Raw genomic sequence first — 18,373 nt, forward strand, 5'->3', positions numbered from 1 at the left:
CTGGAAATCACTCTGTAGTCTCAGGGTGGCCTCGAACTCTTGGTGATCCTCCTACCTCTGCCTCCCTAGTGCTGGGATCAAAGGCGTGCGCCACCATGCCCGGCTGCCTTTGGTTTTCGAAGCCGGCTCTCACTGCACAGCCAGCCTGTTGTTGAGCCCAAGGTGCCCCTGCCCCTGCCCCAGCGTGCCAGTGCTGGGATTGCGCACGCAGTATGCCTGGCTGATCACGTGGCGCCGAGCTTCCTGGTGTGGCTTTTCCTGTGGCTCACGGTCATGGTTTCCGTGTGAGAATGCCCTCCCCGTGGGCTGAAACTGGCCTGGCTGCGGGCGTTCGTTATCCGCTGCCGAGCCAAGTGTGAGTGAGGTTCTCCTCGCTCACCTCGCAGCCCCCGGCCCACACCTGATTGACTAAGACACTGCATTCCTTGGCTAACGTGGCAGCTCTCCATTAAACCCACAGTAAGAGCAAGAGGTGTATAGTTTCTTCCCACACAACTCAGCCTGCCTTTGTTGGTTTGTTTTTTAAGTTTAGGTGCCCTCAGTCCCTAGTGGTCACTTCTGTGGTAGTGACCACCAAGGCAGGATCTTTGGTCAACATCCTGCTTGAGACACCAGAGCCACTGCCTAGTCCACGGGGCGAACTGGTGCGAGTCTCGGAGTCCGCGCTGGGGCCTGCCTTCCTGGAGTGATCAGTCAGCCACCGTTCCTTCCCTTGCCTCATCTCCAGCCACCAAGCTTAGTTCCGTGGAGTTTCCCAGAGCCGCGGGTCATCTGCCCCATGATACATCATTCCTGCAGCTCATCTGCACTCCTGCCCGAGCCATCGCCGCCTCCTGATCACCTCTGTGTTGTCGCAGAGCGTGAATTGCCCTCTTGAGACACGTGCATGCACACGCACACACCCTTGGTCTCTAATTCACAAGTTCCTTCACAGCTGGCACACACTCATACACACATGCACCCTTGGTTTCTAGTTCACAAGCTCCTTCACAGCTGGCCCCTGGCTGGGCTTCAACCCTGTCATGGCACCGTGGACCTGTGCCCCATCACACAATGCTGGTACCAGTGGCATCAAGCTTGCCCTCGGCCCAGGCCCTGCGGAAGACGGACTCTAGCTCGCTTGTCAGCATTCTCCTGCTTCACCCGTTTGGATGGTGGCTTCTCCGTGCTCCAGATCCCTCCGGGATAAACTGCAGCATCCCGATCACGGTTCCTTTACATGCAGACCAAGTGCCCCCAATACGTTCATCTGACGGGTACATAAATCTGAGCCACATACCTGTACTGCATACTTACTTGAGGGAAAGAAGCAGGTAGAGAATGGGCACCCCGGGCCTCCAGCCACTACAAACGAACTGCAGATGCATGCGCCACCTTGTGCATCTGTGGTTGCCGGGGAATCGAACCTGGGTCCTTTGGCTTTCCAGCCAGCGCCATAACCGTTAAGCCATCTCTCCAGCCCCCTCATACTTTTTTTTAAAAAATCATGTTTTTTTTTATTTTAAGAGAAAAAAATAACCTTTCTGCTCTGCTCAACCCTCCTTAATCTCTATATCATGGAATTTCACTCACTTCCTTTCTCACCTATTACAGAGTTGGGAGGAGGGAAAGCAAAGAGGAAAAAGATGTGTTCTTTAGGCTGCTGTGATATGGTGAGGTAGGATCACCATGAGTTCCAGGCTAGCCTTGTCTAGAGTGAGAAGACCCTGCCTTAAAAAACAAACGATGCTGGAGGGATGGCTTAGAGGTTAAGGCACTTGCCTGCAAAGCCTATGGACGCAGGTTCAATTCTCCAGGACCCATGTAAGCCAGATGCACAAGGTGGCACATGCATCTGGAGTTTGTTTGCAGTGGCTGGATGGCCTGGCACACCCATTCTCTCTCTTTCCCTCACTACAAATAAAAATAAAATATTTTTTTAAAAATTAAAAAAAAGACACTTTCTGGCCTTAGGTCACAGTTTACCTTCAAAGACCTTGATCACATTTCTGTTCTGCAAGACATCACACTGGTCTATTTAAAAGAAAATGTGGTTTAGGACTTGACCTAAGCCTATTCAGCTCGGAGTCACAAAAAGGGCCTGAGTGGTTTCTACAGCAACGGAAGGAGGGTGTGGCCCTTTCTGCCCCGGGCCCACCTGCCACCCAAAGTCCCGGCGGAGGGAGGCAGAGGTGGCCAGAGCCCCCCCCCGAAGCAACCCTTCCCACTTACTACCCACGCCCCAGACAAAGTAAGGGCCTGAGAGGTGGGAGCGGCTGGGGGGCCCGAACCCTGAGCCAGCTGGGGTCAGCTCCTAGGGGGGAGGCAGGTGGACGGAGAGGATGCCAACCGGACAGCAGAGGCCCGGGTGGGTGCGTGGTGTGGGAAGGGGCTTTTCGAAGTTGCTCCATCCATCCCGCCGGCTGCACGCTCAGGACTCCCTGGGGGTGGTCCATGTGGTTAATAGAATGTAGCCCTAGAGACTGAATAGCTGAATATGGGAAAGGGAGAGAGGGGCCCTAGGGAGCTGCTGAGGCCCACTGTGAAACTGCACCCAGCCCCTGGCCCCAAAAGAAACAAGCCGGGAACTCATTCTTTCTGCCTTTCACCCTCAGTAATGCACGTTAGCTTGGCTGTCTTAAGGGGTCCATGACTTCCCTCTCTTCTCTCTCTCTCTTCTCTCCTTCTCTCTCTCTCCCTCTCTCTCTCTCTCATGATGATCCACCTGCCCTGAAGTCCCCTGTGCAGAGCTGAGCTCCAGAGTATAATTCACAGGAGTTGAGCATCTCTCCTCTTTTTAAAAAAAAAAATATATTCTTATTTATTTATTTGCAAGCCGAGAGATACGGTGCCAAGGCCTCCAGCCACTGTAAATGAACTCCATCCAGATGCATGCTGCCACTGTACATCTGGCTTTAAGTGGGTACTAGGGAATCGAACCCATGTCATTAGGCTTTGCAGGCAAGGGCCATCTCCCCAGGCCTGCATCTCTCCTCCCTCGCTCTCACCCTAGGAAATCCCCCAATAGTAGTGAATTGTTCACTTACAAGGTCATGAGAAGCGCACCCTCTGAGGTTTTTGTTGTTGTTGCTGCTGCTTATTTCTGGTGTTTTCTGTGTTTGAAACGTGCAGCTCCAGGTAGAGAATGTTTGTAACCTTCAGCCACCGCGGGTCTTAACTAATTTCGTTCTTCAGGTCTCAATGGATATTGGGCAAAAGGCACGAGGCCATTTAAATGGAGGTGTTCAAATTGTGGAAGCATCCAATGTAAACGCCTTCCGTCTCACTTGAGGAACATAATGGATGTGGTAGGTATGACTCGGGACATGGGCAGTTTCCTCAGCTCCGCTAAGAACAAAGTCACAACGACTTAAGTCATTGTCTAAATATTTTTAATTTGTTTTTTGAGGCAGGGTCCCACTCTGGCCCAGGCTGACCTGGAATTCACTATGTATTCCCAGGGTGGCCTTGAACTCATGGTGATCCTCCTACATCTGCCTCCCGAGTGCTGGGATTAAAGGCGTGCGCCACCACGCCCAGCTTTAAATTTTTTATGTATTTACTAGAGACAGAGAGAGGGAGAGATTGAGAGAGAAAGCGAGAGAGAGAGGTAATGGGTGTGGCTGTCCCAGTTCTTGAACCACGTCTCCGGGTCTAGCTTGTGTCCTTGTCACTGTGAAGGCAGTGACATAGTTACGTCCCTTGCTGTCGTCAGAGTACTTCGACGAATGCAATCTAGACCAGCTTTTACCTTTCTGTAGCTGCCATGTCACGTGTGTGGGCTCGGGGGTCGTCTAAAGTCGCCGAGAAGCGTGCGTTTTAGACGAGGTGTAGGTGACATGGACTTAGATGGACAGTCAGAGAGGGGTTGGCATATCGCCAAAGATTCCCTTCAGATCTGCATCTTCTAGGTCGACTCCAACAGAGTAGGCTTTAGTCCCAGAACCAATTAGGCATGGTCCACAGTTTTTTTGTTGTTTTTAAAAAGAATATTTTATATATATTTTTATATATATAGTATATTTGGTTTTTCGAGGTAGGGTCTCACTCTAACTCAGGCTGACCTGCAATTCACTATGTAGTCTCAGGGTGGCCTTGAACTCACAGAGATCCTCCTACCTCTGACTCCCGAGTGCTGGGATTAAAGGTGTGCACCACACCTGGCTATCTTATACATTTAATTGAGATAAAAAGAGAGAGAGAGAGAGAATGGGTGCACCAGGGCCTCCAGCCACAGCAAAAGAACTCCAGAAGTGTGCACCACATGGTGCATCTGGCTCACGTGGGTCCCGGGGAATGGAACCTGGGTCCTTAAGCTTCACAAGCAAGCGCCTTAACCACTAAGCCATCTCTCCAGCCCTAAATCATTTTTTTTCTCTTTTTAAAAAATTATTTATTTATTTATTTGAGAGCAACAGACACAGAGAGAAAGACAGATAGAGGGAGAGAGAGAGAATGGGCGCGCCAGGGCTTCCAGCCTCTGCAAACGAACTCCAGACGCGTGCGCCCCCTTGTGCATCTGGCTAACGTGGGACCTGGGGAACCGAGCCTCGAACCGGGGTCCTTAGGCTTCACAGGCAAGTGTTTAACCGCTAAGCCATCTCTCCAGCCCCCTAAATCATTTTTATAAGACTTAGATGATAACTTCAGTGATGCCATCAGCATGAACAAAGCAGGAACCACCTTAAATCCCAGAACTCAGGAGGCAGAGAGAAGCAGGAACATCACTAGTCAACTTAGCAAGCACCAGGCCAGCCTGGCATACAGAATGAGACCCTGTATCACAAAAACAGGCTAAAGAGATGGCTTAGCGGCGAAGGTGTTTGCCTACAAAGCCAAAGGACCCCGGTTCGATTCCCCAGGACCCATGTGAGCCAGATGTACAAGGGGAGCATGCATCTGGAGTTCATTTGCAGTGGCTGGAGGCCCTGGCGCGCCCATTCTCTCTCTCTCTCTCTCAAATAAACATATAAAAAATATTTTTTAAAAAAAAAGAAACTGTGGACCATGCCTAATTGGTTCTGGGACTAAAGCCTACTCTGTTGGAGTCGACCTAGAAGATGCAGATCTGAAGGGAATCTTTGGCGATATGCCAACCCCTCTCTGACTGTCCATCTAAGTCCATGTCACCTACACCTCGTCTAAAACGCACGCTTCTCGGCGACTTTAGACGACCCCCGAGCCCACACGCGTGACATGGAAGCTACAGAAAGGTAAACGCTGGTCTAGATTGCATTCGTCGAAGTACTCTGACGACAGCAAGGGACGTAACTGCGTCACTGCCTTCACAGTGACAAGGACACAAGCTAGACCCGGAGACGTGGTTAAGGAGCTGGGACAGCCACCTTGCAGGCTTTCCCGGTCCCACCTGTGGAAGCTTTGCCACAGACTCGGAGCAAAGCCTTTGCAGAGTGCCTGGAAGGTGAAGTGAAGAGAAGAAATCTGTTTCTTTCTTTATTTATTTCTCTATTCAAATTTTGAACAATCAAGAACGCTGAGGTCGGGCTGGAGAGATGGCTCAGCGGTTAAGCGCTAGCCTGTGAAGCCTAAGGACCCCGGTTCGAGGCTCGACTCCCCAGGACCCACGTTAGCCAGATGCACAAGGGGGCGCACGCGTCTGGAGTTCGTTTGCAGTGGCTGGAGGCCCTGGCGTGCCCATTCTCTCCCTCTCTCTCTCTCCCTCTTTCTCTGTGTCTGTCGCTCTCAAATAAATAAATAAAAGTAAAAAATTAAAAAAAAAAAAGAACGCTGAGGTCTAACCACCTGGCTGGAGGAGAGGGATATCACCGGGGCAGATCCTGGAGTCAGGTGCAAAGGTGTCCTTGGGGTTGGAGGTTGGACCTCATTCCCATCTTAAAGGTATACAGAGAGGTCTGAGCTCTCTGAGGGGCCCTGCTCCTTCCTGCCGCTGTACCACCCTGCTGCCCACCATAGCCCCCTCCTGTTTTGCTGCCCTTCAGTGTTTGTTTGTGCTGCTGGCTGGTGGTGGTTTCTCTCTCTTCTTGGGTCTGTGAAAGGAGCCTGTCTCTTCCACCAGAATGGAACTCGCCCTGCATCTGTAAGGAGAAATAAACCCCTCTTCCTAAAAGCTGTGCCTGGTTGGCATGTCCATCCCAGCCACGTGGAGCTGGCTACAACAACCCCTTTCCTTGCAGCTGCCAGGGTGAAACACAGAAAAGAGCCCAGGCAGGTGGAGGACGCGCGTTGACTCTCACAGTACCGCGTCCCTATGCAGTACAAGGAAGGGCCTGGTACAGGGCCTTAGCAGGAGAAAAGTCTTCATGTTCTCTCGGGGGTTGGGAGCTTATAAATCTCGTGTCCAGCTGGAGGCCAACACTCTACCCGTTCACACTCGCCCTGCCCTCACCTTGGCTGAGGCTCTCCCCCACTGTCTCTTGCATAGATATCAGAATGACTTTCTGGGGGAGGGCGGGACTGGAGAGACAGCTTAGTGGTTAAGGCACATGCCTGCCAAGCCTAAGGACACAGGTTCGATTCTCCAGGTCCCACGTAAGCCAGATGCACATGGTAGCATGTGCCTCTGGAGTTCGTTTGCAGTGGCTGGAAGCCCTGGCATGCCCATTCTCACTCTGTCTCAAATAAATAAAGAAAATTTTTAAAAAAAGTTTTTTTTTAAAAGAATGGCTTTCTAAGGGAGCCTCTCCAAACCATGCCCGATGCTACCGTCACAAAAATGGTCCTGACGCCCAGAGCTGCCTCGTCAGCCTAGACTTAGAAAACCCCACACAGGTCTCAGGCTACTGGGACTGCACGATTTTTCACAGGCTGACCTACCTCCGCAGCCCTCCTCCAGCTGCATCTGGAGGCTGTGCCTGCAATCCTGGGAAATGAATGACAGCTCTTTGACGGCTTTGCCCTCTCCGCCCCCCGTGCAGCCTTGTCCATCTGCCCTGGACCCTGCGCCCGCCCTGCCCTTTCCTCAAGGACAGCCCTCTCTGTTTAGGTGGAAGGCCGCCTCAGCTCTCCCGACGCAATCACACCAGCTCCCATGCACTCTTTGCGGATGCCTGTGGGAGAGCATCGACCCTCTCTGTCTTCTCTCCTGCCGCCTGAGTCCACCTCAACGGTAGAGATCGTGGCCACAGCCCCAGTTGAACTGCCTCAGCCAATGTTTGGAGAACACCCAGGAGGAAGAAGTGAAACCCTGATCTTGATCAGAGAACCAACTGTTACTTTTTGCTGACTTTCACTTGGGATTTAAAAAAAAAAATTATTTATTTATTTATTTATTTGAGAAAGAGAGAGAGAATGGGTGCACCAGGGCATTTAGCCACTGCAAACGAACTCCAGACGCGTGTGCCCCCTTGTGCGTCTGGCTTACATGGGTCCTGGAGAATCTAACGGATCCTTTGGCTTTGCGGGCAAACCCCTTAACCACTAAGCCATTCCTCCAGCCCCTCACGTGGGAATTTTTGTAATAATGTGTGTGTTTGTGTGTGTGTGTGTGTGTGTGTGTGTGTGTGTGTGTACATTAAACATTCCCATAGCTCGAAACCATGGCATGAGGCTGTTGTCCCAGCAACTTTAGGATTAGGTGGGTCACTTAAGCCTGGGCTAAAAAGGATGAAAACCCAAATCTTCAAAATTTTTTTCTTTTGAGGTAGGGTCTCGGTCTAGCCCGGGCTGACCTGAAATTCATTATGTAGTCTCAGAGTGACCTTGAACTCATGGCGATCCTCCTACCTCTGCCTCCTGGGTGCTGGGATTAAAGGTATGAGCCACCATGCCCAGCTTTGTTCTTTTCTTAAATTCTTTTATTAATATTTCATTTATTTATTTGAGAGAGAAAAATGCAGACAGAGAGAGAGAGAATGGGGGTGTGCCAAGGCCTCTGGCCACTGCAAACACACTCCAGATGCATGCACCACTTTGTGCCTCTGGCTTACGTGGGTCCTGGGGGATTGAACCTGGGTCCTTTGGCTTTGCAGGCAAGTGCCTTAACCACTAAGGCATCCCTCCAGCCTGCTTTATTCTTTATTCTATTTATTTGTAAATGGGTTCACCATTGAGCCCACCTTGAAGGTGCTAGCGTTACAGGGGTGTGCACCGTGCCCAGCAGTGACGCGACTGCATATCATTAAAGAGGAACAATTCCCACTCACCTTCCCCAACCCTACTGCCCAGAGCTCCTTACTTTTTTTCAGCTCATCCAGTCCTTCAATGTGCCTGTATATGGACGTGACAATCTTGCCTTTTATTAAATAAATATAGATTCACTTTATACTCTTGCTATACTAGTTTAACACAGTGTATCACAGGTATTATCAGATCTACTGCATTTTTAAATGAACTATGTCATGTTCCGTAAAACATATGCATACCATATTTTTAGCTTCCCATAACATACGGATGAGTTCTTATTTTTTAATATTTATGCTGCACTAAACGTTTGTGTGACTTATCTTCAATTCTATGAATAGTTTCAAAATTATGCTGCTGCCATCACTGGTTGGCTAAAATGCCTGCAAAGGTTCAAAATGGAGTGATTTGCAGAAGCCATGATTATATTTGTATTGATCCTTGTTTTGCCCCATTTCATATATTTGATTCCCTTGGCTCCTGTTAGATGGAGGATAAAAGGGTCTTCCATGGGACACGGAGTTTCAGCAATATTCTGCGAATGTGCCAATAAGTAGAGATGCTTATGGAGCCCTTTAAACCTCACCATCCAGGCAGGCGTGGTGGCTCGCGCCTTTAATCCCGACACTCGGGAGGCAAAGGTAGAAGGATCCCCGTGAGCTTGAGACTACATAGTGAATTCCAGGTCAGCCTGAGCTAGAGTGAGACTCTACCTCACAAAACCTAAATAAATAAATACATAAATAAAGTTAAAGAAAACTCACCATCCATTTATAGGTCACAGCTTTAACTAGATTCCATAATCACATTCATGATTGTGTGTGTGTGTGTGTGTGTGTGTGTGTGTGTGTGTGTGTGTGTGTGCGTGTCCCAGGGGCTCCTCTGTGTCGGGGTGCTCTCTCTCTGCCAGTGCCTATAGTGGCACATTGTGTGCCCTAGTCCATCATTCCACGAGTTCTTGCTTGAGCCAGAGCCTCTTCCTGACGTAGGCAGGAGCTCGCCGTTTTTGCCATGATCTCTAGCAAGTCTCCAGTCTCTACTCCCTCACAAGGCTGGGGCTACAGACGCATATGGCCACAGCCCGCTGTTTGTGTAGGTCCTGTGGATCAATCTAGAACAGTCTCCCAGCCCTCCTTAGTTCCTCGTGCTTACTCGGGAAGTGCAGTGAACCGCCCAGCCATCTCTCCAGTCCATAAACAAGATTAAAAAAATAAAATAAAATCTTGCAGTGAGTTCATTATTCATGGAGCTGTGCACTGAATGAAAGGTACAAAAATGGCAAAATGACACCTTGGTTTCCCTCTTTTTTGTTTTCTGTAGACATTAAATGTGCAAGTACCTCAGCATGGACATAGTTATCATATGGCAGAAGGTATTTTGTGTGTGGCAACACAGTGACGTTTGCTTTGCAGTAACGAGGGGGGGTGGTCTGAAGCATTGCTCTGACAAGTTGACGGTGTTCTTCCCCTCCTCCTCCTCTTCCTCCTCCTCCTTCTCCTCTTCCTCCTCCTTCTTCTCCCTCTCTTTTTTTTCTCTCTCTCTCATGTCCTGCATTCATTTGACACCAGGACAGGAAGAAAGAGGGAAAACAGAATCTCTAACCCTGATTTTCTTTTTTTTTTAAATTAAGTTAATTTAATTAATTTTTACTTATTTATTTGACAGAGAGAGAGGGAAGGAGGGAGGGAGAATGGGCGCGCCAGGGCCTCCAGCCACTGCAAACGAGCTCCAGACACGTGCTCCCCCCTTGTGCATCTGGCTTACGTGCGACCTGGAGCATCCAAGCTGGGTCCTTAGGCTTCTCAGGAAAGTGCCGTAACCACTAAGCCCTCTCTCCGGCCCGCCGCTAGCTTCTCATATCAGCATAAGTATCAGTTTCGAGATACACTCTTGCTATATGGCCAAGCTTGCAATCCTGTCGCCTCAGCCTCCCAAGTGCTGGGATGATAGGCACGTGCCACCATGCCCAGCGCCAAACTTACTTGTTACTCTCTCCTGCAGGATTCCAATGGATGCTAATAAACCACGGAAACGCAGTTTGACTACCTTCCCGAACCTGAAAACAAGAAATCAGCCAAGCTTCACGCCTATGAAGGTAAGCAGCTGACTTCACCCCAGACTGCAACTGAAGCACACCCATGAAAACGTGGGCACCTCAGACCCGCAGGTGATCATCACTTCTTTTTTTAATATTTTTATTTATTTACTTGCGAGCAACAGACAGAGAAAGAGGGAGAGAGAGAGAGAGGAGAGAGCATGGGCGCGCCAGAGCCTCCAGCCACTGCAAACGAACTCCAGATACGTGCGCCTCCTTGTGCACGCAATCTGGCTTACATGGGTCCTGGGGAATCGAGCCTCGAACCGGGGTCCTTTGGCTTCACAGGCAAGCGCTTAACCACTAAGCCATCTCTCCAGCCCGGCCCAAGCACCTTTGAGGCCAGTGTGAGGGTGTGGTGGTATGGATATAAAATGTCTCCCATGGGCTCACGTGTGTGAATACTTAGACTTAATTCCTCAGCCGTTGGCACTCTTCAGGAAGGTTGTGGAACCTTTAGGTGGCGAAACCTTCCCGGGGAAATTGTGTCACTGGGAGGTGGGTCTTGAGGTTATAACTGGGCCCCGTGTGCTGTGCTCTCTCTCTCTCTCTCTCTCTCTCTCTCTCTCTCTCTCTCTCTCTCTGTCTCGCTTTCTCTCTCTCTCCTTCCTGTGGCAATGTGACACCTGCTGTGCTTTTCTTTCCACGATGGACTCTCCCCTTTTGATCTGTAAGCCAAAAGACAGTCTTACCTTCCATAAGCTGCTTCTGGTTGGGTCCTTTTTCCCAGAAATAATAATAATAATAATATAAAGTAACTGATGCAGAAAGTTGGCACAGAGAAGCGGGGTCATTGCTGCTGTAAACCTGACCATGTGCTTCTTAGCCTTTTGGAACGGTTTTGTGGGAGAAATGTGGAAGTCTCTGCAGCTTTGTACTAGAGAAACCTTTCCATGCTGTGAGGAGGGCTTAATGGGCCATTTTAGTGAGAGTATGGAAGACCAGAAGGGTGAGAGAAAAGAAAGAATAGCTTGGTTCATGAGGTTTCAGAGGGGAATAAGGGCTTTACCAGTAACTGGGCCAGAGAGAGTTCTTTTGATATTATGGCAAAGAAACTGACTGCATTCTGCCAGTGTTGTAAGAACTTGGGTGTAGATGAATTTAAAAGTAATGGATTAGGGCTAGAGAGATGGCTTACTGGTTAAGCACTTGCCTGTGAAGCCTAAGGACCCCAGTTCGAAGCTCAATTCCCCAGGACCCACATTAAGCCAGATGCACAAGGGGGCCCATGCATCTGGAGTTTGTTTGCAGTGGCTGGAGACCCTGGCACACCCATTCTCTCTCTATCTGCCTCTTTCTCTCTCTGTCGCTCTCAGATAAATATATAAACAAAAAAATTTTTTAAAGTAATGAATTAGGTGTTTGGTGCAGGAAATTTCAAGGCAGAATGGCGTGTAATCTATGGAACGGCTCCTCTTAGCTACTCTGATTCAGATCTGCAGTGAAATAAGAAAACACAGAGCAGAAAGATATGAAAACTGTAAAGTTTAGACAGAAATGTGAGCCAATTTAATTTCCCAGACTGCTTGGGCTGTAATTGTTAAAGAGATGACTACATTTAAAAAGAAATCTGCCGCTCTGCCCTGGGACGTCAGGAAAGATTTTTCTAAGGGTAAGACCCAACCCATTGAAGGCTTAAGAATGTGAATTCTTTCGAAGTGAAAGGGCAATAAGGAAAAGTGCTGAAGGAGGTCTCTGCTCGGCAAAGTCAGCAGGCACAGTTTTGCTTCACGGGCGTCAGGCCTCATCTCGGGCTGGTAGCAGACCTTGACAGCATCGCCCATGTGATATTGGTCCTAGCGGCATAACAAAGGCAATCTATGCGAGGTTGTAGAGTCTTTTCATGGTTCCAAAGCTGCTGAGGCTAAGAAAGACAAAGCAGAGTCAGGTCAGAATCCCTGCACAGGGGCGAGAGAGAGAGAGAAAGAGAGACAGAGAGAGAGAGTGGGAGAGAATGGGCATGCCAGGGCCTCCAGCCACTGCAAACGAACTCCAGACACATGCGCCACCTTGTTCGTTGGGCTCGCATGAGTCCTGGGGAATCAAACCGAAGACCTTTGGCTTTACAGGCAAATGCCTTCACCGCTAAGCCATCTCTCCAGCCCTCTCATAACTTTAACTAGCGCAGGTGAAATGCTATTCAGCCTTAAATTTTCTTCCACAAAAAATAATTTTGTTTTTCACTTCAAGCTCACTAAGTTCTCAGGACAAGAGCAGCATGCAGCCAGATTCTTTGCCAGAATGTTCCATAACCTGCCTTTAGCTTAATCCCCAGCAGACCCCTTGGTCCCCTCTGAAACCTCGCGAGCTGAGTCTCCGTCGCCCAGGTTTCTGTCAGCATTCTGGCCTTCTAAGCTCAAACCAGAAAGCCCTGCTTTTTTTTTTTTTTTTAATTGGCACACACCTTTATTTATTTATTTATTTAACAGAGAAAGAGGGGGAGAGAGAGAGAGAGAGAGCCAGGGCCTCCAGCCGCTGCAAAGGAACTCCAAATGCACGCGCCCCCTTGTTCATCTGGCTAGCATGGGTCCTGGGGTATCAAGCCTGGGTCCTTTGGCTTTGCAGGCAAGAGCCTTAACCGCTAAGCCATCTCTCTAGCCCTTGCCCAAATTTTTAAAGTCCTCAGAGAGCCCACAATATCTCTAAACAATATTTAATATGTGTCAATTTATTTACTAAGAAATAAAATAAGACAGTGGGATTCAGTCTTCAGATTAAGACCTGAGTTTTAATCAATTGCACTTTACTGCCCCTCTGTGGACAACCACCTCATAACCAAATAGAGGCGTGTGGTTCTAGAAGGGTTTGGGTGTTCTAAAGCCTGGCATCTGTAGACATATATTTTTGGAGTTTCATGAGCTCAGATTTGAAACATACTTTCCTAGAAAACTAAGGAAGTAAGGCTTATCAGTCACACAAAGAATTTCAGTGGGTAGATCTCTTAAACATGGTTATTTAATTCAGAACACATGCATTGATTTCCTACTGTTTGTCAGGCCCTCTGCATGACAGAGATTCAGCGACCAGGACTAGTGAGAAGCCCTGCTTTTTGCAGCATTGCAAGACTTCTCTAACCCAAGGTTTCAAACTCCTATATTCGTCCTACAAACCAGTTGTAAAGGCCCGAAAACCACGGTTTTATCACAGCAACAGCCTTACTTCTTTCTTTTAAAATATATTTTATTCATTTGCAGAGCTAGAGAGGGGAGAGAGAAAGGCAGAGAATGGGCATGCCAGGGCCTCGTGGCACTGAAAACAAACTCTAGATGCATGTGCCACTTTGTGCATCTGGCTGTGTGTGGGTCCTGGGGAATCAAAGCCAGGCTGTCAGGCCTTGCATGAAAGTACTTTCAACCACTGAAGCCATCTCTCTCCAACCTCAGCCCTACTTTTGGGGACCAATTTTTATATTTGTCCTTCTACTTATTGCTGTGACCAAATACCTGACAGGAGTCAGCTGGAGGAAGGAAAGGGTTTAATCTTGTTGACAGTTTCGAGGGGATACATTCCATCACAGTGGGGGAAGGAATGAGGGAAACAGGAGGCCAAGTGGTCATACAGCGATCAGACAGGGAAAGAAAGGACCAGTATTAAGCGGGGCTGGGCTCTAAAGCCTCAAGGACCGCCCTCAGTGGACAACTTCCTCCAGCAAGCCTCCACCTCCTAAAGGTTCCCCAACCTCATCAAACAGAGCCACCCACCTGGGAAACCAGGTATTCACAAGCAGAAAGGGGGACCTTTGACACCATCTACGGACAACATCTAAATAAGGGGTGTTCAGAAGATCATGTTGTTTGGGGTTGCAGTCAGGTTCACATTGCTGGCAGAAAACACCTGACCAAGAGCAGCTTGGCTTATTTATTTAAAAAAAAGGGGGGGGGTTATTTTGGCTTACAGACTCAGGGGGAAGCTCCATAATGGAAGGGGAAAATGATGGCATGAGCAGAGGGTGGATATCACCTCCTGGCCAACCTCAAGTAGACAGTAGCAACAGGAGAGTGTGCCAAACACTGGCAAGGGGACACTGGCTATAACACCCGTAAGTCTGCCCCCAACAATACATGGCCTCCAGGAGGCGTTAATTCCCAAATTGCCATCAGCGGCAGACCCAGCATTCGGGAACACCTAAGTTTAGGGGGGTCACCTGAGCCAAAGCACCACATTTGGAAACTCCGTGTGGAGCGTTTACAGCCGACTTCATCCCAAATCATTCTAGAGTGACTGTTCCTTGCTGCTTCCGTGGTCTGGCTCATAGCATGCGTGGGGCATCCTACAGATTGCATGCTTCTTCCACAAACTCGGGACTCTGGGCTGCCTCCTCCAGGCAGTGTTCCTGATTTAACTCTGGCATTCTGCTCAGGGGAGTAACTCACGAAATGGATCCATGGTGACACACTTGGGAAGAAGAGGCAGAGAGCCTTAACTACATTTTTGAGTTACGTGTTTGTTTATTCTCTCTCACTGTTTATCACATGGGCTTTTGAAGTCCTAACAAGCTAGGCTTAATCACCATCTCCAAGATTCCAATTAAAAAGACAAGTAAAGGCTGGAGCGATGGCTTAGCGGTTAAGGCGCTTGCCTGTGAAGACTAAGGACCCAGGTTCAATTCCCCTGTACTCATGTAAGCCAGATGCACAAGGTGGCACAGACATCTGGAGTTTGTTTACAGTGGCTGGAGGCCCTGGTGTGCCCATTCTCTCTATCTGCCTCTGCTCCCTGTAGCTCATGTAGCCTTCACTACAGAGTGAGTTCCAGGTCAGTCTGGGCTAGAGTGAGACCCTACCTTGAAAAAAAAAAATGATGGATGGATGGATGGATGGATAGGTGGATAGATAGATAGATGATAGATAATAGACAGATGATAGAGCCGGGCGTGGTGGCACACGCCTTTAATCCCAGCAGAGGGAGGATCGCCGTGAGTTTGAGGCCACCCTGAGACTATACAGGGGGATTCGAACCTGGGTCCTTTGGCTTTGCAGGCAAACGCCTTAACCGCTAAGCCATCCCTTCAGCCCACTTTATTGGTTTTAAAGTTGATGATCATTCAGTCTTTTCTTGTTTCTGCTACTGAAAATGGTGCTGTAAGAACACACTGTTTTTGTGCATGTGTGTGTATGTGCAAATGTGTGTGGGGGGAGGGGATAATGCATGCGTATGTGTGGAGGCCAGAGGACAACTTTGGGTGTCACTGCTCTGGAATTCCACTCATCTTTTGTGTGTGTGTGTGTGTGTGTGTGTGTGTGTGTGTGTGTGAGAGAGAGAGAGAGAGAGAGAGAGATAGGGTCTCTCATTGGCTTGGATCTCAGCTATTAGGTTAGACAGACTGTCCAGAGAGCTCCAGGGATCCTCCTATCCCTGCTTCCGCGGTGGTGAGATGCCAAGCGCATAACCACCACACTCAGCTTCCTCACGTGGGCTCGGGGGGGGGGGGGGTTAAAGTCAGGTTCTGATGCTTGCAAGGCAAGTGCTTTGTGGACCGAGACATCTCCCCACCCGCTGCTCTCAGGAGAACTCGTGTGCACATCTCCCGCGTGCAGGTGCGGAGGGATTTCTTTCTAGGTCACTTCCCAGGAGTGCAGCTGCGGGTGAGAGTTCTGAGGACGCTGAACCTTGCCCAGGCGTTGCCAACTGTTTTCCAAAGCACTGGCATCGGTGTGTGCCGTCCTTAGCCGTGCATTCATGCTCTGGTTGTCTCGCACCTCTTTGAACAGTTGAGCCCATGTGACTTTTTTGTTTGTCGGTTTTGTGGATGGGTTGACAGTGTTTATGATATTTGTACTTGGACTTGGCGATTGTTCCTAATGAGTTTGAACTTCCTTTCCTCCGTTTAGTGGCCGTTTGTGTTTCCCCTTCTTTTCCTTCTTTTTAAATATGTATTTATTCATTCATTCGTTTGTTTTAGAAAGAGAGAGGAAGAGAGAGAGAATGGGCATGCTGGGGTTTCCAGCTGCTGCAGACGAACTCCAGATGCATGCGCCACCTTGTGCATCTGGTTTATGTGGGTCCCAGGGAATTGAACCTGGGTCCTTTGGCTTCTCGGGCAAATTCCTTAACCGCTAAGCCATCTCTCTGGCCCTGTGTTTCCTCTTCTTTAAGATTTCCAGTCATATCTTTACTGCTTAAACATGGCTGTTGTTTGTCTTTTTCTTATTGACTTGTAGGCTATTTTATAAATTCTGTCTTCTGATCTTTTGCCACTTGTAAATGAATTCATGACCCACCCCCCCCCCCGCTTCAATGTCCTGAGTGCTGGGATTATAGTCATGTTTTACCAAGCTCTAATATCATTCTAAAATCTATTTGGTCATTTGCATGATATCTTATACTTCACTTATAAATCCAGTCTTTTCATTTTTTATTTTTTAAACATATAATGCCAGGTGTGGTGGCATACACCTTTAATCCTAGCACTTGGGAGGCAGAGGACTGCTGTGAGTTTGAGGCCAGCCTGGAGCTACAGAGCGACTTCTAGGTCAGCCTGGACTAGAGTGAGACCCTACCTTGAACAAAATATATATTGTGCATGGTCAATTTATAATTTTTTTAATTAATTAATTTATTTATTTGAGAGTGACAGACACAGAGAGAAAGACAAATAGAGGGAGAGAGAGAGAATGGGCACGCCAGGGCTTCCAGCCTCTGCAAACGAACTCCAGACGCATGCGCCCCCTTGTGCATCTGGCTAATGTGGGACCTGGGGAACCGAGCCTCGAACCGGGGTCCTTAGGCTTCACAGGCAAGCGCTTAACTGCTAAGCCATCTCTCCAGCCCTCAATTTATAATTTTTATCTGGGGTAGCACTAATACTTGGAGTTTTGAAGGGGGGAGGAATTTGTTTCTAACATCTATAACTTTCTGCCAGTTCTCACTCATGGTGCCTTTTTTCCACAGTATACTTTGTAACATTTTTAAAAATATCTTATTTTTATTTATGTATTTATTTATCAGAGAAACAGGGAGAGGCAGATCGAGAGAGAGAGCGTGCGCCAGGGCCTCCAGCCACTACAAACGAACTCCAGACGCGTGCGCCCCCTTGTGCATCTGGCTAATGTGGGTCCTGGGGAAGCAAACCTGTGTCCTTTGGCTTTGCAGACAAATGCCTTAACCGCTAAGCCATCCCTCCAGCCCATACTTTGTAACTTTTTTTTTAAATTTTTTATTTATTTGTTTGAGAGCGACAGACACAGAGAGAAAGACAGATAGAGGGAGAGAGAGAGAATGGGAACGCCAGGGCTTCCAGCCTCTGCAAATTTTTTTTTGTTTTTGTTTTGGTTTTTTGAGGTAGGATCTCACTCTGGTCCAGGCTGATCTGGAATTCACTATGTAGTCTGAGGGTGGCCTCGAACTCACGGCGATCCTCCTACCTCTGCCTCCCGAGTGCTGGGATTCAAGGCGTGCGCCACCACGCCCGGCTCTTGTACTATCCTTTATTCTGCGAACGTTTAAAGATCACTGCCTGATGAATTCTTTTATACTTCATTCTGCAAGGGCTAACTTAGAGCCAAAGTATTATCCTGTGCAAAAACCATACTTCCTCTGGCCGTGTGCAGGTAGGGTTATGGCACAAACGCGTAAACAGGCAGGCGCAATAAGGCTTGGTAAGGGCTTTCATTTGGGGGCAGAAACAGATTTCTCTGGAAACCCAGAGTAAGTTTTCTTAAGCTCTCGGCTGCTGCCCAGAACGCGTCACACTTTGGTGACGTGCCAGACAGCAGCCCTTCCATTACGTGGCACAGGAATGGTGCCCATTATTTATGTTTCCTTCTGAGCCAGTGAGGCCCCTGGACATGTTCAGAGGGGCTGCGTGTGAGCTGGAGGGAAAGTATTTCATGACCGAATTACCGAACAAAGGCATGGCGTGAGGCCAAACCAGCGGACACAGCCCCCGACGTCATCAACTCCGAGTCCTCCAAGACACACCGGTCTGCTCCAGTACAGAAAACTTGGTGCTTAACGTACACCTGAATTACGTGCTTCTGATGCAGGACTTTGAGGATCACGAGGGGGGCGGCTTCCAACTTATGAACCCCAATTTTGGGTTTTTACCCTGTCCTTAACAAAGAATGAAAATGGACTCGAGAAGGATAAATTATGGATCGATGAGTTTATTTGGTGTTTATTTAAGGGAGCCTGGGGTCCAGGAAAAGACTGGAGCCGAGTCAGAAGCACATGAAAGATAGGAAGCGCACTGGTGTGCAA

General features: G+C 48.7%; 1 protein-coding gene across 1 annotated transcript in view; it reads left to right on the forward strand.

The window, feature by feature from the left end:
• The first annotated feature begins 10,086 nt into the window (after positions 1 to 10,086).
• The window catches only part of Dyrk4 (dual specificity tyrosine phosphorylation regulated kinase 4), a 52,698-nt gene continuing 44,411 nt past the window's right edge, over positions 10,087 to 18,373 (forward strand). Inside the window, exon 1 of the mRNA XM_045139729.1 lies at positions 10,087 to 10,174. Coding sequence (XP_044995664.1) covers positions 10,088 to 10,174 — 87 coding nt within the window. The 5' untranslated portion in view covers position 10,087. The remainder of the gene's footprint in view (positions 10,175 to 18,373) is intronic.

Source organism: Jaculus jaculus, chromosome 23 (genome assembly GCF_020740685.1).
Source record: "Jaculus jaculus isolate mJacJac1 chromosome 23, mJacJac1.mat.Y.cur, whole genome shotgun sequence".
NCBI classification, from domain to species: Eukaryota; Metazoa; Chordata; class Mammalia; order Rodentia; family Dipodidae; genus Jaculus; species Jaculus jaculus.